Here is a 22,467-nt window from a genome sequence, read left to right as displayed (position 1 = left end):
GCACAATGGACGGCACATGTGATGGGCCGGATGATCATACTCCCACCGCAATCAGTCGGACTTCCACTGTCGTTGGTTTCAGGGAACAACAACCTCGGCCATCAGTGGTGCATTTCTTGTCTGACGACCACCTGAGCTGGAGAGAAAGAGACTGTGCTTCTTTTGTGAACCCGTTCTCCCCTGAAGAACCCTCGTCCAGAAAGACTTCCGCCTCTTCTGAAGCCACAGCATACCTCCGGCCCAATGCCTTTGCTGGCCATCGAGACACGCTGGCAAGATTGCACTATTACAACACCAGATACAATGACGACGAGGATGCTGCAGACAGTGACATGGACTCATTCTCGACCGCCCTTACCCGTCAGCCGTCGGTGTCTGGAATATCTAGACGGGCCAGCCTTGCCGGAGCAAATCTGGACCTTTTCTATCCGCAGCGAGTTGTCGATACTGTGCTCCAGTATGTGGCGTTTGATGATTACAAGGCTATGCGACTAGTATGCCGCCAATGGAATGCAAACTTGCCTCAACCCAGCTTTCCTGGGGCGTACCTTGTTCCGAGAGAAATACTGAAAGAAGTCTTCTCCTATTTGGCACCCTGTGACTTTGATGCAGCCCGCCACACGTGCAAAGCCTGGTTCTTAGCTAGCTTGGACCGCAAGGTCTTAGAACCTATGCTCAGAGCCAGTGGATGTCAGGCTGCGCTGGCCACAGATCTTGAACGGATGCGTGGGTACATCGCTGCGAAGAGACGAAGCTGGGACAACTATTTTGGTCCAGTACAGGCCGACGCCGAAAATATCATTGATAAAGAGTGGCTGTGTTCCAAAAGATTGGCTACAGAAAGTCGACTAGCACCCGACTGGCGAGGCTCTTTCCTCCCCATTGATACCAGTCTGCAGCCTAGACTTTCAATCATTGAAGAAGTCGATTTCTCAAAGATCATCATCTCACGCGCTTTACCAACAAAGCCCAGGTTTACAGTATCCGCATGTGGCAGATTTGTCCTCGTGGTCTCTGGTGGTGACATATCCGTCTACAGCTTGTGCGATTCAGAGCAGCCGCTTGCTCCAGTGGTCAGGCTAGCCACGGGGATTGATGTCTTGAAGGTCAGCATGGATACTAGTTCGGAACGATACTCAGTTGCCGCTCTCCTTGCTGGCCGCATCGGGATGCTGTGGGATTTAAAAGGCACTCACATCCAGACAAGGTATCGCAACAACTCCGGCGAGACGATGAGCTTGAGCATGCAAAAAGACATCCATAGCTCAGCCGACCACCGGCCTTCCACGCTCGCCAGTGTCAACCTCCCCATCAATCCACATGAAACGCATGCTGGCGGAATGTCTGATTTGAACCTTGGGTCAACGACGCCGGGTAACTATACATCCCCTCCTGGTGCTCTACCGAGTCCTTCACGCTTTTTGGACGAGCAGATGCGTAGCTCGGAGAGCCCGGAAGAGATTGAGGTTTTGTATGAAATAGATAACTCCGACCAAGTCCAAGAACGTTTGGGAATCCCAATCGAGACCAGGGCAACGGCCATTTACACTGATCTCGGAAGTATGGATGATCAGCCAAGGAGCGTGGCGATTTGCCCCAACCGAAAGTGCGTTGCATTTGGATGTCGGATGGGCATCGAACTTCACTGGGTCGACGCACTTACTGGGGATCATCTCAACCGCTGGTTTCCTCTCGCTGCGCCGAGCGACTATCTCTACTTTCTGCCTCGACGAAGTGGATCGGACTCGAGAAGGAAGCTCAGACTGATCTCGAGTGCTGCAGGGCCAGTTGTCACTCAGCTGGTAAGGAGCGAGAGTACGCCAGCCAAGTCGAAGTACTGGTCTACCCCAGCAACCTTTGGTCGACGACAAAGCTTGACAAGGCTCTTCTTTGGGAATCTACCATTTCCTACTCCCGCCGGCGGCTCAGCCGACTTGTCTGGTTCAGTCGCCCCCCCAAGAGCCGATGAAGCCCAAGGGGTTCTGCGGACAGTTGATTGTGATCACTTCCATGCGGTCCCTGTGAGCGACGGATTTCACCTCATTTTCACGGATCCGGAGAGTGGCCTACTCTGCTTGGGTAGCGACGCGCCCTTGGGAGGTCCAACAAAACTTGTCCGGAAGATCAAGTTCATCCCCCCTGGAGAGGGCGGTCGAACACCTGCCCCACGCCGCTACGCAGTTGGCAAAGCCCTCGAATGGGGTTTGCGGCTCGTGGTTGTCCACGATAATGATGAAGTCGTGCTCTACAATATTCCCTCTGACATTTTCGGGCAACTGCGAGACCAGAAAAGCTCGACCGACGTCTGGGACGAGAATTCTGGTGTTGTTGGGCAAAGTGATCTGATCATGGATTCTCTGATGAATCGCGATGATAGCGGCTCGCCCAATGCTTCAGCAGTCCAAGAAGCTCCAGAGAACGACGATGGCTCTACCCACGAGCCACTACAGCTTGGTGGTTCTGTCATTGCTCGTGTTGCCGATCAGCTTGTAGACGATATTGCGGTCCAATCCGAAAAAGGTGGACTATCTGTTTGGATCTTCTACAGAAATGGGCTTGCTGAACTCTACAGCATCCTCGCGCCTCATCCGCTTCAGGTGCGAAGAAGACTTGTAGGAGAGAACGGCTTGATCTGGGACTGTGACGACCAGATGCCTGTCGAGATCAGAACTGGTGCCCGGGGAAAGGGCAAAGAGAGAGCGGATCAGGAAGCCAAGCACGTCAAATGGGCCGGCCAGGGAGACTGTTGATTGAGGCACTAGAGAGGGAGCATCTTGAACAGCTGGCCAAGCTTCAAGTCTGTGAGATTATGATCTACAAATGGCGGTGCGGTCTATGAAAATCTATACGGTCCGCAAAGGAGCGGGAGCGGTTGTTGTTGAAGAGAGGCTCGTGGATTCCACGGAGAATTGATGCCGTGCACCTACCTTCCACGGGTTGGTGTCCTCAACGGTTTGGCGAAGCTAGATTGGTTGCAAGGCACCCTATTGATACTCATTGTGTGTTGCTTCTGGAGACGCGGTACCGTTGAGTTGAGTTCCTTTCACCCAAGGACCACCCTTTGCGCCACTACCATCAGTTTATGGCTGCTTGGACTAGCGCATCGCTCAGGGCTCCATATTCAACGCACTCAGCAGCGTCCTTCCCAAACGTTCAACCTGCTCCGCGGTCGTAGTCAAACTCGTCATGAAGTAAATCATATCCCCCAAGACACGCGAATGGATCCCACAGCCGTCCTCGTCCAACAATGTCAAAAGGCACGATTGTAACTCCGCAGAGGCAGTCGAAGTGTAACCTCCAGTTGAACCTTGCGGGGCTGCCATTTTCAACACGAGAACAGTGCCCAGCGCGAAACAACCGGCCACGCGGGGATGGCGCGAGAGCTCTTGGAGGAGGGAAGGAGGGAAGAAGGAGTAGATCTCGGGGTTCGTCTGTTCCTGGGGGGCGGCAGAGGTGGATGGTGGCGATGACGACGAAGAGGACAAGTTCTTGCCCAGTGAAGACCTCAGTGGGTGTGTCTCTGCCGACCAGGCGCGCTTGAACTGGCTCCAACTGCCCTCCCGGCTCACATCCATCCGTCTATACTCGTCCAGGGCCTTGTTGGCGACCATACACCCTATGGGATGTGCTGTGTAGGAATGGCCATGCAAAAGGGCATCGGTCTTCGAGTCCGAGAGGAATGTGTTGAAAATCGATTCGCTCGCAGTGGTGAGGGCCAAGGGCAGGAGTCCCGCGGTGAGGAGTTTGGCGTGCACGGAAATGTCGGGCGCGATGGAGGGCGGCAGGGCCGGCTGAGGGGATCCAGAGGTCGTCGACGGCAAGGCTGCGGTACTGAAGTCGGACGGAGATGACAGCAAAGATGACGAGCTGGCGCGGCCGAGGCGGTAGAGGCCCGTGAAGACTTCATCCGCAATGATCGGGAGGCCGGACCACTCTGTACCACCTTCGACATCCGCTGCGCCGTGCTCGGATTTGTCGCTGGGCGCGATTAGACGAGGATTGGCCCGAATTGTCTTGATGAGCGTCCTTTGGAAGAGTGGGTCGACAAAGATCATTCCTCCTGCGCCCATGATGATGGGCTCGAGGATCAGGGCGCCAAATCGCCGGCCTTGATCGCGGACGAGACGTTCAAGGGTCGTGGTGATGTGGGATTCGTATTGTTTTGCGTCTTCTGTCCGACTATCAAAGTCGAACAGGGAGTTGAGGGATTCAAACTGTTGTGTCCCAGTTGCGGCGTGCATCTCTTCCGGCATTGTGAGTTCCCAGACGCCATTCCGCATCAGCACAGAAGGTGGGTCAAACCAATGGCCCCAAGGCTGGTGCCAATCCACCTTCTCGTTGAACACGCTGGGCTCGGAGCAGTTCATCACGCCGATGGTGTCGCCGTGGTAGCTGCCCTTCAGGCCCAGAATCGCCACGGGATTCTTGCCGTCGTCGTCGTCCTTGGTCCACCCGTACCGCTGGCTGGAGGCCCGCAGCGCCATTTTCACCGCGACCTCCATGCCTGTGCTGCCGTTGTCGGTGAAGAAGACTCGACTCAGTCGCGGGTTTTGCAGGGTTGACAGTAGGTTGTAGCATATGTCGAGCGCGGGTTCGTGGACGGCGTGCGCGAACATGACGTGGCCGTAGCGACCGGCCGCGTGGGCTGCTGTCAGTGCAACATTTGGATTGCCGTGGCCGAGACCCTGTGTCCACCATGACGCAGATGCATCGAAGAGAGGCGTGAGGAGGGATTTGGGGGTGGGCTGTGCCGCGAGGGGAGTGAGTCGCGAAGGCGAGGTCGGGTTGGACGCCTTGAGCGCCGGGTCTGCTTCCTGGTTGTAGGTTTGGAAATGGTCGTTGTATGCCGAATCGATTGCGATGATGTTGTGGGGTATTCCGTGCTGGCGGAACGGATGCCAGATGACTGCGTCCGCCTGGGAAGGCATCGACGTCAGCTTGGAGATGCGTGAGAAGTGCTTTTGATTGAGCAAGTCGAGCAAGTTTCGGGCGGCGCCCGTGTTCGACCAGCCGTCATAGTAGCTCGAAAGTGCGCGCTTGTCTTCTTCGCCGTCTTGATGCTTCTCGGGCGGTTTGGGCAGGGCAAAGGTCGAGATGCCGTGGTTCTGGAAATACTTATCGAGGTAATCGAAGTTTCCCCATTCGGGGTCGTCGAATAGGACAATTGAGTCGACATCAAAGCCCCGAACATGCAAAGATTCGAAGGCTGAAATGGTGGTCGCGATGCCGCCGAGCTTACTGTCGCCGACAAGGATTGTGGGGAGTCTCAATGGTCTGTACAGGTCCGCTTGGACTGTACCCGAAGGACCAGGGGAGAGGACGCCACCAGCAGTCTCAACGATAGCATACCGGCCTCCTGTCTCGACATGCTTCCCCAGAATCGCTTTGACTCGGGCCAATATCGAGGCGTCTGTCCTTGGGATCTGGAGGTCATCAGCCGTCGTGGGTCCAGGTATTCAGGTGATCGAGAACTCGCACCGATGCGTCTTTGTCCAATTGAGCCGCCAGATGCGGACTTAACGGGCGTGAGAACTGCGATATGTTCTTTGACAACGTCCCCGGCACAAAGGTGTCGATGTGTCTGTTGAGGGGTGTCAGGCTGTGTGGAACCTCCCGGGACATGGTCCGTATCAAGCTTACCCTACATCTTCCTCGTCCCGGGGTCCGGTCGAGACGGGCTTCAAATACAACACACGCTGGTCAGGGGTCTGGAGAGCTCGACACAGCAGCGTTGAGACAATGGTCTTGCCGACATTGGTATTGGCTCCAAAGACCTGCCATGCCTTCAGGTCGCGCCACAGCATCACGCCGTCAACGAGGGGGGAGGGGGGAGGAGAGGGGGGAGGAAAAGAGCGAGCAAGGTCCGGGGCAGAATTGGATGAGTCGCTGACCGAGGCTGCGAGGCAGATTTGTTCCTGCCAAGCCCCGGCCCGCTTTTGAGTCGCCCGGGAAATTCCGACCCTCCGATTGGACGCCGAAAAACTTCAGTCCCGCGTCAACTTCCTTTTTCGACGGATTTCGTCCAACGCCGAGGACCATCAGCCTCGACTTGTTGACCCAACATTTCTCCATCTTCCTCGATCCATCCGACAAGCTAGTCGCCGACGACAAGAGCAGACGCGAAGAGACCACTGTCTGCGAGTTGACTTGAAAGTATCAGAGCCGTCAGACACCATCCAGCCATGTCATCATCCCCATTGGAACAGCGCCTTGCTGCTCTCCTGGAGAAACGTCGATCCCAGTCGAAGCTCCGGAACCTCAAGTCGAGTCCCCCCGGCTCTGTCGACTTCTCCTCCAACGACTTCTTGTCCTTGTCCACCAACAAAGAATTCCAGGATGATTATCTGGCGGTGCTGAATCGGAGCCATACGCCCATTGGGTCAACAGGCTCAAGGCTCCTGGATGGCAACTCTGAATTCGCCGAGAGCCTCGAGCGTGACCTTGCTGCCTTTCATGGCGCCGAAGCTGGCCTCCTGACGAACTCGGGCTTTGACGCCAACGTCAGCATCTTTACTTTTCTCCCGCAACCAGGGGATGTCATCATCTATGACGAACTTATCCACGCCAGTGTCCACGATGGCATGAGGCAATGCAGGGCGAAGCAACAAATACCCTTTAAGCACAACGACGTCGAGGACCTGAGCCGGATACTGCAGCAATTTTCCTCCTCGAGCCCCAGTCAGACCATTTTTGTCGCCGTGGAGACGGTCTACAGCATGGAAGGCGATCTCGCCCCTCTGACAGAGATTGTCAATCTGATAGAAGCCATGTTGCCGCACAACAACGCCCACCTGGTGGTTGATGAGGCCCACGCCACGGGGGTGTATGGACCGAACGGCTCCGGCAGAGTCTGTGAACTCGGACTTGAAAAGCGTGTTTCCATCCGCCTTCATACGTTCGGCAAGGCTCTTGCCTGCAACGGCGGTGAGTGCTCGGGTGTTCAGTGTCAATGCACGTCCTTTTTGGCTAACGAGTGTGTAGCGATCATTTTGTGCTCTCCTGTCATTCGTCTCTTCCTCATCAACTATGCCCGGCCTTTAATCTACACAACCTTTATGTCCTATCCTTCTCTCCTCGCAATCAAGACGGCATATGATTGGCTCAAAATGGGTAAAGCGAATCTGGTATGGCGCTCTTGACCCTCCATTCGCTGCCTCAGCTAACATTTCCTTGCCAGCTTGCCGCAAACCTCTACCATCTGATCGATCACCTCTACACCCGCTTACAAAGCCTGGCAGCTGTCGTTGCGGAAAGTGGGCCGGTGTCGAAGAGTCTGGTCTCGCTCCCAACCACGTGCCCGGAGTCGCCCATCTTTGCCATCCTGAGCCCGTATCCCCGGTCACTGGCCTCGTACTGCCAGTCGGCGGGTTTCATCGTGCGCCCGGTCGTCGCACCGACCGTCCCCGAGGGCACGGAGCGTGTGAGGGTTTGCCTCCATGCGGGGAACACGGTCGAGCAGATCGACCGATTCGTCGAGTGTGTCAAGCAATGGATCGTCGACGAGGGCGCGAGGGACCTGCACCCAGAGCAGCCAAAAGCTCCACCAGGTCACACCGTCAGCCAGCCAGCGGGACCGAAAATGGAAAGAAGCCTTCTCGCAAAAATATAATTTTGGTTTAAAACACGTTGTCCTAGCGTAACTCCGCAGCAGAGCCTGCAGTGGAGCGGGTGAACAAGCCACCGCGACGAGCACGGGTCAATGCAGATTGTGGATGCAGCCTTCGCATTTGCGCAGGACCGACATAGGCACAATATCATGCCGGCCTGTTCTTCACTCTGTACCAAGATACCCCTAACTACGATGTTCCTTGCACACATTCCTCACTGACTCGCTTCCCACGCTCTTGCGTAGATGTCCATTGCCTTGACGAGGCCGTTCCTCTTCGGCTCCCAACCGAGCAATTCTCGCGCCCGGGCGCTGTCATACATCACAGTGGCACCCAACGCCTGGAGGAAAGGGTTGTCGCCGGGCCCGACGAGTTCGAGTTCGAGTTCGGGCCCGAGATTGCCTCCCTTCCCCTTCGTCGCGGCCAGTGCGCGTGCGAACGCGGAGAGGATGTCGCGGATGTTCTCGGTCGTCGAGACCAGGTCGAAGACGGGGTACACGGAGGTGCCTCCCAGCAGGGAGATCTTGCCCGCGCCGAGGCAGACGGCGGAGGCGACATCGTCGACGTGGATCACGGGAGACTGCGAGGTCGGCGCGACGGGGAGCTGGACGTGGCCCCGGCCGTCGACCACGGCCTGGGCGATGGGCCCCCACAGGGCACCCCAGCCCGCGGAGCTGCGCCCGTGCATCTGCGCGGGGCGGAAGATGAGCACGTCGAGCACGTCGCGGGCCGCCAGGGCCTGCCGCTCCAGCTCGGGCCGCCACGCCACGAGACCCAGGGCCGGCGCGGGCGCAGACTGAGTCCCCACGGGGTCCAGGTCGGAGACGGGGGCGTCGGCCGTGCCGTGCACCCAGGCGCCGGAGATGTAGATGAAGCCCATCTTGGGAGGCGCGGCCACGCCTTCCGCCCTGAACGCGTCCAGCCGCTCCTGCCCGGCGGCCTTGACGCCGGCGAGGAACTTGGCGCTGTCGCCGTACGCGGCGGTGCAGTCGACCACGACGTCGATTCGGGACCGGCGCACCGCGTCCAGGTACGGCCCCGGTGTGTTCGCCGGGTCCTCGCAGACGACGGGGGTTACCTCGGACGCAGCCAGGGCTTGGGCCTTGCGGGCAGATCGGCAGAGTCCATAGACGGTGTGCAGGCCGCTGCGGACCAGGGCCTGGGTGACGGCCTGGCCGAGATAGCCTGTTGCTCCGAACACCAAGACTCGAGGCATCTTGGATCTGTATGGAAGATGTAGGCTGGGGATGGCACCACTCTGTAGGGAGTGACGGTGGAAGCGTCGTGGAGATTTCTCGATGGGCAATCTGTAGAGGACTGGCTCCCCAAGAGGACCGGCTGGCCAGGAGGTCCTCTATTTACCATCACTCTCCCCTTGCCAAAATACGTCCTGGCAAGGGGGTGACAAATCAACCAACCTCAACTTCCGTTTCCAACAGCGTATGACATTGCAAATGCATCACGAAACAACAACCTTTTCAGTCAATGAAGCGAGAGAGTCTGTTGCGACAGAGACTCAAAGAGCCCATGATTCGTTGGTGACGCTGCGCCGATCGACGGGCGACGTATCTGCAAACCACGGGATGCGCAGGTCGATACGATGGTGGCCATCTAGGCAAACTTATGTCAGCTGCATGTCGATGAACGCGCCCACTGAAAGATTTGGATCTGGTTTAGAAGGGTTGGAGATGTTGCCAAGTCAGCTTCATGTCCCCCTGATGTCCGCCCTTTCGTCCTCGAGTCTTGTGTTTTCCTAATTCGGCGATCTCATACTTTTGCGGTGGCCACTCTTTCTGCATGAGGGGTATGGAGGCCTTACATGTGTCGATTGGGCAACCGTCAGTCCCGCAGATAATCACTCAGTCAGCGTCGCAGTTCCGGTCAAGGTGTGTGAATATGAGAGCTGGTGGTCGAGGCATCTCATTCCCCCGCCCCCTACCAGCCATCGGCTGCTAACTAGCGAGACCAAGCGAGACCTCGCCAACCCCTTGAGCCGACCGGACAAGCTCCAACGAAGCCTGGCCGAGTCGCGAATCGCTTCATGCTTGGCAAACACGAATACGAGGCTCGCTTGCAAAAGGGGCGGGATGGCCCTCGGCGATTGGCCCATCCACAAAGTCCAACAGAGGTCTCGGCCTCGTGGCGGCTCGTGGTCCTTTTGACATCCCTGCCTCGACCACGGTCAGCAGAGCCGATTCGGCGACGATGAGCCCCTTCAAGCCTGTGCCCTCCTCGAGCTTCTTGGCCAAGAGTTGGGTTGGACCGTGGCGCTGGGACATCACGGAATGCGCCTTGCTAAAGAGGGTATGAGCGTCGCCGTGGGAGACTCGAAGTCCACGAACACGAGGCAGCCGCTTCTCCTGGTTCCTCCACGGCCCTTATCGCGCCCTCTGAAAGTCACGCATTGCTAGGTCTATCTTCAGCCGCAGCAAAAGGTCCAAAAGTTTGCCGGGTCACTACGGAATTTGAAAAGGGGAGCGATGCCCCCGCCGACTTCGACTCCTCGCCATCTCCCAGCTGAATTCCCGAACTCGGACAGACAAGATTTTTGAGGCTTCGAAGCCACTCCGAAACTACGACGACAGCTTCGCGCCATGTCGGACAAGGCTGATGATACCATTCAAGTGATAGGGGTAAGGCTTCTCATCTCCGCCTCGTTGTTCTGGTAGCGGTGTTATTGTTCCGCATTCTTGGCCCTAACCTGAGCAAACTCTGTCCCAGATCGGCCTTCCCCGGACAGGCACGTCCTCGCTGCAAGGGGCGCTTCAGACCTTGGGATACACTCCGTGCCATCACATGGTCAGCGACTGGCTGAGCGATGCAAATGGCCGTGGCCAAAGATGGATGGATGCGTGGAATGAGACCGACAAGGCCAAAAAGCACGCCATCATCCGTGATCTTTTGAAAGGTTACAAGGCGGTCGTCGATTTCCCGGCAAGCATCATGGTGGAGGACTTTGTCGAGGTCTATCCCGACGCAAAGGTAAGCTCGTGGAAAAGCGGGTTCGCCGCCCATTCAAGCCTGTGAAGCTACGGGTGCGGGTTGGGCTGTGAGCATCTACTTCGCCTTGTTCTCGTGTTGTCGTTGCTAGTCCCATCCTCACCACTCCTCCCTACATGCAGGTCATCCTGTCCACCCGCAACTCCGCACAACAATGGCGCGACTCTTTCTCCAAAACCCTCGATCTCACGTACTCACCATGGTGGTATACTGCCACCTGGATGTTCCCCTCGACGCGTCTTCTGGTCCTCCAAATCGCGCCCAAGTGGGAAGACCAGAACCGTCAACTGTACAATACGACCGTCTATCGCACGCCCAGCACAGACATCTACTTGCGCCACAATGAGTATTGTCGCAGAGTGGTCCCCAAGGACAGGCTATTGGAGTACCGCGCGGGAGAAGGGTGGGAGCGACTTTGTGCATTCCTCGGGAAAGAAGTACCATCTGGCCAAGCATATCCCAGGCTCTTTGCAAAGGAGGACTTGAGGAGGTGGTTCTTGGTAGGAGCTGCAATCGGCTGCGCGATTTGGACGGCAGGAATCGCTGCGTGTGCTACAGTCTGGTATTTTGGTGTGCCCTTCCTGAAGAGCAAGTGGGGACCTGGGAGAGTTGAACTGTAGATTGTATCGCTTATTAGTAAACGTCGCTCGGAGGCGAAGTCCTCAGCAAAAGTGTTACGAAACCGTGTGGTAGGAGGGTCCTCGGTAGATGTTGTTGCAACATTGGCATGTCATAAATACTCGACGACGAAGTGGCCTTTGCACTGCGGGCTGACGTGGCACTGTATCTCAAGTCTCGTGAGCGCCAGCCCCTGAAAACTAGGGACAGAACAGAACCCGGTGGGTTGGCTAATTCGTCAATTTTCACGCCGATGTCCAGTATAGCAAAGTCTTTACGACATCATGTGTCAAATGCATTTCCGCTACTGTGCTTAGAACCGAGTGAGAGGGGACACGTCTTCAAGTGAAAGGTTCTCGTGGGACTTGCGGTGATATATCGAGCATAGCATTCATCTGGTTGTGCTGGTAGACGTCGTGTTGAGAGAGGCCGTGAAAGGTGAAACAGGCTGGTCGCTGAAGTTCCATATCTACGAGTATCCCTATCTGCGCACGTGTCAGCCAGCAGCCTTTTTACCACCTACTCTTGAATAGTACCAGTAGAATATATTCCCCTTGTGTGACGCACAGCGATTGTAGAAGGCTCGCTCGACAACGAGCCACAAGGTTTGGCCCAGGTGAGAGCAACAGGGAAGTGACCAAGGGAACACCGGGAACTCCCCAACAAGTTGTGCAGCCTGATGGGGGCTCTTTCCACATCGAACGACCGGTCATGATGATGGTCGCGTCGACGCATACGACTCGCAAGGTGATGGCACTGCAGGACGAGTCAATGGGCCCCCGCTTCAGCCAGGGTAGAGACGGTGGGTATTGCGCAGCGCTCAGCTGATACGGAGGTTGCGGCGGAGGCGGAGGCGGAGAGGGGGGACCACAGAGCTGCAACGGTGGAAGACCTGGAATTCAAAGTCCTTGTCCGGCCTTGCACATCCGCCCATGATGTTGTCGTGAGGTGAACATGCGGCCGATGACTCGCCAGGTCAACCTGGCACTTTGGCCACCTGACAGACGTGGTTGTCTTGCCAGTGGAGGGGACAACACTTGCAGCTGCAGTCGAAGGGGGACGTTGGGGGGATGGCAGGCGTTCACTGGGGCGCTGCTTTGCATGTGAGATGAAAATGAAGCCGCCCACCAGGTTGGAAGGCTAAAGTTTGTCTGCAGTGCGGGGTCACTACCTCCTTTCTTTTCGCATGGCGTGGCGTCTGAGCGGGTAACAATCGTGGCGGAAAGTGGTGCCATTCAACGTAGTTTCAGTTCTTTTGATAAGCCCTGGACAAGGTTCATATCAGGGCCGTGGATGCGGATACCAGAGGTCCGACAATGGGGGGTCTAAGGTCGAGATGGAAAGCTGCGTATTGTGGTCTTGAATGATACAGAGAAAGCAGGCGAGTCCCCCCCCCTTCCCCCCCCCTTCCCCCCCAAAAAAAACAACGATTGATTGTTCAGCTTCCAAGTCTCATTATTGCTGAAGTGGCAGTGGAAAGTGGATCGCATTGAGGGCGCCGGGGAAAACTTGGTTTGGCTGAAGACTAATGCGGAGATACTTAATCCGGTCTGGTTAGCGGCCGGAAGAACCACTCTTTTTTCGTGCCCCGCCGAACCTCATCCCTTGGTGGATCTTGGTCTTGCCTAATCAGTATAGGCTCCTCATTAAGGTTTGGCCAATTAAACGACTTAGATTTCAGAAGATGCAAACTGCAGCTTTGCACAACCCGTAACTGCGCATCCACCTGCGCATTTCCCTCCACCTTTCTTTCCCCTTTTGTGCCTCTGGGATCATGTATCCACGGAAACCTTCCAGAGACCGGCTAAAGGTAATGGCGACATTGGGCGCGCAGCATCGTGTCTTACTTCGACATGTCTGTCTCAGGAGTGTCGTTCCCAGGCTCCCAGCTCTAGCCTACTGAACCGTCGATAGGTCACGGGTGACATCTACATGACACACCAGTCTTCAGACGATTCACCATAACAGACCCATGGCTGCCATCTTTGCCGAGTTCCCATCGTCATTGCTTTGATAGAATCCGAGATAGCCAGAAAACACCTTTGTCTTCCGTGTATACTTGATTTCTAGTATCAAAGCGTCACTCAATGGCCACTGTCAAGATGAGAAGAAGAAAAAAGAATACTTGGTGCATGTGGTGCTCTCGGTCTTGCATCTCCCTTCGAAATGCCCATATAGTACATGGTGATCATTATTTTGACTCAGTAGACTGTTTCCTACTGTATTGTTTCCTCCGTATGTCTTCGTGGTCTCGTGGATGATTACCCAATTGCCATAACGCCCAGTATCCCGATTTTGTCCATATATCGCTACTTCAAAGACATCCCTCCAACATAGCATTGTTCTGCAAGCATTCTTACCCAATTGGCCGGTTGCTGCTTTGATTCAGGATTGTGACAGACCGTGGGAAACATCTGTGCCGTCGCCCATAACGGAAGACAGGAACCATTGTTGACCTTACGCCGGTCGCAACGTTGGGGGTTCAGATCAAACCCCCAGATTGGAAGAAACTCCGTGGAGCTCAGTTGTCACATTCCGTTCTGTTCTGTGTCAATGACCTGGCCAGTGACAAAAGGAGGGCCTTGGTTGGAATTCATCTCGTAGAGGACTTGAAACAAAACTTGTCGGTTGACTCGACAGCTCTCTCCTTGATACAAGGGTCGGCTGAATGCCGTCGAAAGCCTGGCTACGATGTTTTCCATCTCTTCTGGTGTCGGATTGTACTGTGAAATCATGTCTTTCGCCACCGAGCAGGAAATGCTGTTGCTATCATCTGTATAGAGGGGTCCGCTCGGCGGGACAAGAAACACGTGGCACACAAACGAAGGCTCGCTGGGTGGGTGTGCTTCCAGGCCGTGCGGCGGGAAGTACAACTCATAGGATCTGTTTGTGTAGCTGTTTGCAGCTGCCGTCGCAGATATTGCGGTCGCAGGAACCGTCGGTGGTGGCATCAGCTGCTGACCATACTGAGTGTCGTAGGTTGCAAAGTTTTCAGTGGACACGGGAGGTTGTGGCGTGCAGCAGGACGAGGGCGACGATGTTGACCAATATGCAGCACTGCCAGGCTTCTGGCTCACTGCAGATGGAGAATTCGTGGCCTCGTGGATGGACAGTTTGGGCTTTAATTGTCGAAAAGAGGCTGGCATGAGCCCTCTGGGCCGTTGAAGCGTTGTTTCCTTGTCAGAACTTTCCACATCGTCAGGACTAATACCAGCATTCTTTAACAAATCTCGCAAACGAGCATTCTCGGCTTGGAGTTCTGCAAAGGCGTTGCGTTGTAGGTCGGCCTCACGACAGATTATGTGGCATTGTTGCAACTGGTTCTCGAGCTCCGCAAGATATTCCCGGCGGCGAGCGCGGCTCCGTCGTTGGTTATCGCGCACTCGCTGCTGTTTAGATATGACAGCGTCGGCCTTGGTGCTTCCTTCGCTGCTTTCGGGATCCATGGGTGACTCCATGGGTGACCAACATCGACTTCACCATTCGCCAGCCAGAAGTTATAGAGACTGGTCCAACCGTGGGCCTCGAGATAGGGAGCGTAAGATCGAAATCGGCACGGTTGAATAGCCGAGGACGTAAGGAGGGCGTCGCATATGATACTTGATTGGCGAGGTCTTAGGCCAAGGGCAATCGAACGATGGGTCTGAGGAGTGGCTTCGACGCCCCAGGACACCAACGCATGCAAACGGAGCAAATGGCGACGCTTGGATGAAAATGGGGTGTAGCAGAGGCCGTCTAGAAGTTGCGTGGGACACCGCCTTCTCCGGCCAACCAGGTGATGAAAAGTCCGCTAGTAAAGTATGACGGAATCAGAGTACTGGGTAGTTGGGCTGGAGTGGAGGGGAGGGGGAACTCGCAGAGTGACGATGGCCCTTCCGGCTGAAGCACGTTTTCAGATTTGGTGTTGAGAACTCCGAAGAGGGACGAGCTGGATGTGACCAGACAAGGGAACCCAGATGCAAGGTAGAGAGAGTGTGATGGTCGAGATAGGCCGCACCCTTTAAAAGGCGTCAACTGCTGGTGGCTCTTGGTGGTGCCAGGTGAGGTTGCCCGTTGGTGGTGAAGGGTGGTTGCATACATGGATCTAGCGGGTCTTGGAGGGATGAAGTCCGCTGCCGGGTACTGTTGACGAGCTCCCTACGACTCCCACTAACAACCCTTGAACATCTGTTGTTAGTTAGGCCCACGCCTGGCCCAAAGCCCCCAGCGCTTCGTCGATAAGGCCATGGCGGTTCCTGCTGGCTGTAGCTTGTGCTTGCTTTACCTGCTGCTGTCGTATCCCTCAGCTGCCCGCATCCCGGCATCGTGGTATCAGAGGTGATAGGGGCGTGGCTAACCACCCAAACGAATATTGGGTACGTCGCGGCGATACAAATCGAAGCCGTCGTAGAAACTTCGGCTGCAGGGAAGACGCTTCATTCTTGGGATCTTACTCGCCACCTGCTTCAGCTTGTGGCGCCCAGATGGAATTCTCCGAGCTTCGCCACGAAGTTTTGCGCTAGCTCTTCGTCAAACACCCCGGAATCCCTGTGGAAGCACGTGTAGGTTGGCAGCACGTTTCGACGTCGTCATGTTCGAGGTAGACTAACCCTCACTGGAAGGTCAGCAATCTCGATGGTGAAAAAGGGACGCAGATCTGGTCACCCGGTCCACCAATCCCTGTGTCTTTGTCCCAATGTCTCAGCTAGCCCCTATTGCATCAGCAGCCCGTGTTGCTCATGGCAAATTCCAGCCATGGCTCCAAAAGCCTCCGACGACTCCACTGCAACGGCTCTATTCAACTCACGGTTGGATGGTGTCGAGGGACCTTGTGCTCCCCGAGATCGACCGTCTCTTTCGGCGCGAAAGTGGCAGATTGCCGGGCCTAGAAACCTGGCCTGTAGGGAAGAATGGACGTGAAGGAGGGCGGAAAATGTCGTGGAGGGACTGCAACGTTGGCGCTCCGGAGGAGGGGCGCGGAGGTTGGAAGAGGGAAAGACATCCGTGACGCCGCAGAGACGATGTCGACACCACCCTTTTTGATCAGGCTGCTGGAGACATGATTGGTGCCAAACAGGCGGGACGCAGGGAAACATCGCCTTTAGTTTCCCCATGTCGCGCGTGGAATCAGGGGAAGGATTTGCCAGAATCGCCACCGCCAGTAGAGAAGCTGTGCCTTGAATCTGCAGCTCTTAGGACTTCTGCAGGTAGCGGTCACCGCCTACACACTTTCCGGGGATTGCTCATATCATGCCAACAGGGAACAAGATCCTTACTCTATACGGAGTACAGATGAACACATTACCCCACATTGAGGCCGTTTGGAATCTTCTATCGAAGCTTTAGGGGTTTGAAGGACGGAGAATTCACGGAGCATCTACGGAGTGCCGAGTACGGTAGATCCCAGCAGAAGCCCTCCGTTGCTTTCCAGCCCCCAAGAACAGCGGGTGCCTCAACCACGCACGTCACTGAGCCGCAGCTGCAAGTGTTCTGCTGCCCGGCACTTCTTGTAACCACACTGCAGCTTACTGCCAGAAGAAAAACCAATGTCGATGCATGGTACCAATGCGACGGTCGGGATTTGCGCCGTTCGGGATCTGGTTGGTTGCCGACGCCTGATCTCAGGGGCTTTGGGCTTTGACCTCAGCTGGGAATGATCAATCTTCGCCCACACCGATTCGTAGGGATTTCCGCGGTTCGAACATTGCTGTGGTGATTGGAGCTGCCCAGAAAGCCCTCCTGCAGCCATGCCGACCAAAGCACGGCTGTGACGGCAGCACGAATGCCTCACCGTGGCCACCATAGAGCAGTCCTGCTCTCCCCTGTCATCAATATGCAGCCGGGGTGATAGAAGTCCTTCCGCCATCTGATGGAATTATGGTTCCATGCAAAAAGGCCTCGGTATTGCTGACCAGGTAGAGGATTGTGCTCGCCACATCTTCCCCAGTACCTGCGCGGCACACGGGGATTTCAGCCCTTGACAGATTGCCTCCGCTCTCAGTGTCGGAGCCGAAGCTTTGGAGGAGCGACTGAGACATCTCAGAGGATATGACTAGACAGCATCACAAGTCAGAACCATGCCTCTCTCCTGGCCGCACACGAGACTTACTGCCAGGTACGTGAACATTGGCGCGGATCGAATACGGCGATAAGAAAGTGGCCAATTGCTTCCACATCTGAACCACGGCTGCCTTGCTCACCGAGTAAGGGGAACCCAGCGCTGATTTTTCGATTGTACGCGGCGGCACTGCTGATGGCAATGACTTGACTTTTTTGCGGTACGTTCGCCTTCTTGTTGCCGGCGTCGAGGAGATCGACTCCGTCTCCAGCAACCTGTCAGTGTCGCTCCAAGATCTCCAGCAGTGAACATCTTGTCTAGAGAGAAGGATAATATAGTGTAGATTGCTATTCTAGAGAACTGTCCAAGGTTAAGCTAGTCGACTCTAAATCCCAGGTCGGATTCGCCGTTTCATCATTTACCAAAGTCACGACGCTGAATTTCGCCTGGAAACCAAATTCATTTTGATCCAAATAGACATCGTCACTCTTCCATCCCATCATTCTCTTGAATCCTTCTCTTCCCCTTGCGGATCTGATTTCTTCTTCACACTGTACGCATGGGAGCATCGTTATCCCCAGACTGCTGTCAGAACCAACTCCCGTCCCGGACTGCTCAACAAGATGCGCCTCACTTTCCACCCTCTTCGCACGCTCCCCTCCATCAATTCTGTGTCCTATGCAGAGACCTATTCCTCGTGCCTACATTCACTTATTTCATCCCTCGGAGCCTCCAGTCGAGATTGCCTTAGCCCTCCTTGAGTCCAAGAATGCACAGCATGTCCCCAGACTGTCCCGTCAACACCAGGAGACCGGAGATTCAAGAAAACAAGTCTACCCAGACTGGCCTGCCCCCGAGTGGAGGGTCGCCCGCAGGGCCTGTGACGGGTGGCGACTTCGACGACACCAAGCTACTCAAAGACTTTCAACAACGTTTTGATTCATATAGGCAAGAAGCTACCACCGTCGACGGACCACACCGCTTTCCAAGAACCAGTTGGCTACGCCAAGCTTCTTAAAGACCTTCAACGGCACTTTGATCCATACCGACAAGAAGCTACAGCCGATCACACGGCGCCGAAGAACCAGGTCGCTGCCCTGAGCTGGACAAACTCGCAGTTGCAGACTGAGATTAGTCGGACCGTTGGGCAATTGACGGCCGCTAATCAACGTTACGGGATGTTGCAGGAACCATGGCTCGCTTAAGCATGAAAATGGCGAGATTCAAGGAGCAGCAGCAGCCACTTCAGCAAGAAGTCGAAATGCTAAAGAGGAACAATGAGTGGTCGGAGACGGAGAATTCAAGGAGCAGTCACTTCAGCAAGAGGTCGAGATGTAAGACAAACAATGAGTGATCGGAGACGGAGATTTCAAGGAACAGTCACTTCAGCAGGAAATCGAGATGCTGAAGAACAATGAGTGGTTGGAGACTGAGTGGAAAATCAAGGCGGAACAACAACATTGACTGGGTTGTCCGATAGACTGACTGATCAGTAGTCTTGACAATAGAAGGACTTCTCTCCTCCGCTTCGTATCGTCGCGTAGACACGTAGGTAGTCAAATGAATAGCCTCGAGATCAGTACTGACCAAATCTGCTGGGGATAGATTCTGCGAAGCATTCCTGCCCTGAGCCGTTCCCATTGCCTTCGCAATCTAGCCTGCAAATTCCCAACCCTGATCTGCTCTTCTCGTCCCACCGCCTTCGCTTCTACTTCTTGGAAGGATCCATTCACCAATGCCTAGCTATTCTTTCTTTCAGCGGGAGGGAAAATTGGTCGCAGGGTCCTCGCGTTGAGCTCGTCCGATTTTCCCCATGGCGCGAAGAAGGGCAGTGACCAGCTCAGTCGTCGGCTGAGTGATGAGTGAGGTGAAAGAAAGAAAACAAATTTCAAAAGTAGCTCTTCGTTTATCTCAAGCCCAACCTTCTGCATCATCTCTCACAACAAGAAACCCTCCAGAAATCACGATGGCTCGCCGTCGTCGACACCACCGTCCAAGGCTACCACGGCCACACCCTGCGAACCCTATTTACCCTCCTCCAAGTCTTTACCATCCCGGTCTCCTACAGGAAATGATAGAACGCAGTAGAGGAGCCCAAAGTCGTCCTCAACGTGGTCAACAGAACACTACGCAAAATCCGGTACAGGACGGAACGCAGAATCCTGCGCAGAATCGGGCCTGGAACCCTACCTTTACACATGGCCTTCTCCAGAATACAGGTCCGGGCCAAGTTCAAGCTCCAAACATGGACGATCCTCAGAATGACGTGCCCATCGACCCCAGTCAGCTTGCGAAAGACCCGCAAGCTAGGCTTGCTACGCCAAGTGCCTCTTCATATGTCACCAGAGACTCCCCAGTTGAACTTGACGCAGAAAGAATTCCGCAGCAACCGATCACGCCCCTGCTTCCATTCCACCCTGATACACGGGACACGGGTTCTTTTACCGGACAAGGTCGTCATGTCTGCTTGTCTAGCCGACAGGCAGACAGTGCCCCAGATCTCTTATCCGAGACAAGGCCAATTCAGAACTCACGTCGGCTAAGGTCAATTCCGCAGCGCATCTTGGAGAGGACTTGGTCCCTCGGTGATTCGAATTTGCAGCGAGTATCTGGCAGAAACACATCCAAGCCTATCTTGGGGACAATATGTTCCTTTGGTTCTGACCCGTTGCTGACATTGCAACAACTGCAAACTTATTCCTGCTAGAACTCGGCACAGAGTCGGGCTCAGGCGGCTCATCTGCTCTGTCTCTTTTTCAGATTGGTATATCAGTCTTAGTACGAGGTCTCTATCAGCGTCATCGCTTCCTTTGCAAAAACTAGATGGACAATAACATCTATGAGCTCACATGTCAGCATGAGATTCGTCAATAAGGTACCTTCCCTGTCCTCTTTCCTCTCTCTCTCACACACTCTCCCTCTCCCTCTTATATATACATGCCCTCTCTTTTAGACTGGTATGTGAGTCTCAAGAAGAGGTCTCGAAGTCATCGTCTTCGCTTCCTTTGCACACAGGAAGGATATTCTTTGGTAGCCGAAAGGACAATGACATCTGTGATCTCACATATCAACATGGAGGATCGCCTACAAGGTGTCTTGTCTACACTCTCTCCCTTCTGGTGGCCGGACGGACAATGACACCTGTGAGCTCACATATCAACAGCGAGGATCAAAGTCCGTTTCTATGAACCGACTCTGCCAGCTTCACATACAAAACCACTTTGGCCCGCTCCAATTCACTGCTGGACCTTGGATCACACTGGGATTTTCTTTCAAGCTTGCTGGTAGTTACAGTTTCAGTCTCCCCTCTCTCTTTCTCCTTCATCATCATCTCCATCTCCATCATCAACATCAACTCCTGCTTGCTGTCCAGCGAGCATACAGACCCTCTAGAGGCACCAAAATGGCGTCTCAAAGCTCTTACTCCCACCCTGCTCCTTACTCTGATCTATCCTGCCCCAACCCTGATTGTGCTCGAGTGTGGCCCGCTGGCACTCGAAATTACTGCACCTGTGGCGCGTTTTTACCTACTACCCAACCGAAGGACGACTCCTACCCTGCCCGGCCAAACTATAGCCACGACCCTCCTCGGCGATACGCTGACTTTTACCCTCCTTCCGAGCCCGACCATGGCTACTACCTCTCCCAATTTGACGATGGCTTCTACCCTCCCTAGCGAAACCCTGGGCGATATCGTCCTCAGCGAGGCCCTGCTGTAGGACACTTGCTGCCTCAAGAGGCAAGCACATCGCAGGTTGTGCGGTCAGCAATCGCGTCAGACACCACTGTTGTCACAGGACCCCAAGACTAGCAGTCTACTCGTAGCATCGCCACACAAAGAGGACGTAAAAATGGTGGAAACAAGGCAGAAGTTAGAACATTACAGCAGGTATTTTCTCGACGGCCCTCCATCGGATTTTCTGCTAACTATGATCGAGGTCCATATGGCCGGCGCCCTCAAAAGCCCCAGACTCAGCAAAAAATCCAGTGGATGACCACTGAACCTGGTACCTTCAAATTTGAAGTCCTCAGAGAGCCAACACGCTCAATATGGTGTTTAGTTCACCATATTTCTCACCGCATCATCTCATGTGACAAAGAAAAGCCAATGCAAATATTGATGCAGCCTTTTAGTTTGCCCGGATTCCTCCCGCCTGGCTACATCCAGCGCACACCTGCTGGCGAAGCTCCTCCCACAGTTGAGGATGCCCTCTTTGACATGTTGTCATTTGCTCAAGAGTTGGATATCTATATCAGTTGGGTAGTACAACGCGATTGACACACAGCAAATCTTCCTCGAGGTTTTTTGACAGAGCTTTTGAGAACCATCCAGAATTTGCTCAAATAAAGGCGGACTTGTTGCTTGCGATTGCCACCAGCAACTGTCGAGCTCATGCTCTTATTCTGAATCTCCATCGTGTGTCGAAGCATGCCTCTGCTCATGTATTCCACAAACTGGCTATCGAACCTAGCACATTCGGTGTGGATCGCCGTCCAGCACCAATGTTGGAGCCACAAGTCATTCTCAGTCAACTCCAAGTTCTGAGAGAGGCGAGACTCCGGAACTCCTATGGTGCAGAGCCTGACACCCCACAACGACTTTGGCAAGAGTTCCAAAGCGTGACAGAAAAAGTCCTGGGCGAGTACGTGATTGATGCGATTACCCCTCGAGATGAAGATCGCCAGAAAGCGAGAGAACTTCGAACCATTTTATAAGGTAATCAGTACACAGCTGCATTCTCTAAGGTTTGGATTGATAGCCAACTTTCCCTGCCGGCCATTCAACACAATTTGATGCCCTCCTCATCATCCCAGATCAACTCTTGTTCCGGAACTCATTGCAAGCAGTCTCACGGCAATTGACATAGGATCGGCAAAATCGACAGGAAGAACTGCAACCAGGTGACCAGCCACCTACAGGATCTCCAGCATCTGGTCCGACAGCCTGATTCTCTAGCGCTCAACAAACTCTCACCCTGCTCAGCTGCGGAGTGCATGTTACGGGGAAGTTCGAGCTGACAGCTCCGCCTGCTCCGCCTGCTCCAGTCCGAATGTACTCGGAGGAATGAAATTAGGATAACAAGGATAAATAGCAAAAGTCAGCAATGAATGGCATTCCTTTCCCAACAGACCTGCTCGTCGGAGCATAGTTTCTGCTGGAAGTGATCCGCTGAATAAAACCTATGATGCCTTGAAGTGGGGGGG

General features: G+C 54.7%; 7 protein-coding genes across 8 annotated transcripts; 3 read left to right on the top strand and 4 right to left on the bottom strand.

Annotated features, from left to right (window-relative positions):
- Positions 1-5: 5 nt before the first annotated feature.
- Positions 6-3,087, top strand: PV07_05887 (uncharacterized protein; the record flags this gene model as incomplete). Its single annotated transcript, XM_016392811.1, has 1 exon — positions 6-3,087. One exon carries the CDS (start codon positions 6-8, stop codon positions 2,748-2,750), a length of 2,745 nt encoding a protein of 914 aa, XP_016250330.1. The 3' UTR covers positions 2,751-3,087.
- PV07_05886 lies at positions 2,734-5,867 on the bottom strand. 2 transcript variants are annotated; one of them, XM_016392809.1, is made up of 3 exons: positions 5,641-5,867; positions 5,479-5,581; positions 2,734-5,423 (listed from the first exon to the last, which is right to left on the bottom strand). In XM_016392809.1, exons 1-3 carry the CDS (start codon positions 5,802-5,804, stop codon positions 3,108-3,110), a joined length of 2,583 nt encoding a protein of 860 aa, XP_016250328.1. In that variant the 5' UTR covers positions 5,805-5,867; the 3' UTR covers positions 2,734-3,107. The 2 variants fall into 2 exon arrangements, with proteins under 2 accessions (XP_016250328.1, XP_016250329.1); XM_016392810.1 differs by having other exon boundaries at positions 5,479-5,867.
- Positions 5,868-6,066: 199 nt separating this feature from the next.
- PV07_05885 (uncharacterized protein) lies at positions 6,067-7,823 on the top strand. Its single transcript, XM_016392808.1, has 3 exons — positions 6,067-6,924; positions 6,982-7,124; positions 7,178-7,823. Exons 1-3 carry the CDS (start codon positions 6,183-6,185, stop codon positions 7,607-7,609), a joined length of 1,317 nt encoding a protein of 438 aa, XP_016250327.1. The 5' UTR covers positions 6,067-6,182; the 3' UTR covers positions 7,610-7,823.
- Positions 7,822-8,823, bottom strand: PV07_05884 (uncharacterized protein; the record flags this gene model as incomplete). Its single annotated transcript, XM_016392807.1, has 1 exon — positions 7,822-8,823. One exon carries the CDS (start codon positions 8,821-8,823, stop codon positions 7,822-7,824), a length of 1,002 nt encoding a protein of 333 aa, XP_016250326.1.
- A 4,492-nt stretch (positions 8,824-13,315) lies between these two features.
- Positions 13,316-15,818, bottom strand: PV07_05883 (uncharacterized protein). Its single transcript, XM_016392806.1, has one exon. The coding sequence runs from the start codon at positions 14,681-14,683 to the stop codon at positions 13,754-13,756; it is 930 nt and encodes a 309-aa protein (XP_016250325.1). The 5' UTR covers positions 14,684-15,818; the 3' UTR covers positions 13,316-13,753.
- Positions 15,819-17,032: 1,214 nt separating this feature from the next.
- PV07_05882 (uncharacterized protein) lies at positions 17,033-17,380 on the bottom strand (the record flags this gene model as incomplete). Its single annotated transcript, XM_016392805.1, has 2 exons — positions 17,033-17,256; positions 17,314-17,380. The coding sequence occupies 2 exons, from the start codon at positions 17,378-17,380 to the stop codon at positions 17,033-17,035; spliced, it is 291 nt and encodes a 96-aa protein (XP_016250324.1).
- A 3,990-nt stretch (positions 17,381-21,370) lies between these two features.
- Positions 21,371-21,978, top strand: PV07_05881 (uncharacterized protein; the record flags this gene model as incomplete). Its single annotated transcript, XM_016392804.1, has 2 exons — positions 21,371-21,501; positions 21,735-21,978. 2 exons carry the CDS (start codon positions 21,371-21,373, stop codon positions 21,976-21,978), a joined length of 375 nt encoding a protein of 124 aa, XP_016250323.1.
- Between the last annotated feature and the right edge of the window lie 489 nt (positions 21,979-22,467).

The sequence above is a fragment of the Cladophialophora immunda genome (genome assembly GCF_000835495.1).
Source record: "Cladophialophora immunda strain CBS 83496 unplaced genomic scaffold supercont1.3, whole genome shotgun sequence".
In the NCBI taxonomy this organism is placed as follows: domain Eukaryota; kingdom Fungi; phylum Ascomycota; class Eurotiomycetes; order Chaetothyriales; family Herpotrichiellaceae; genus Cladophialophora; species Cladophialophora immunda.
Note: the sequence above shows the minus strand (reverse complement) of the source record. Positions and strands in the feature narration are given on the sequence as shown.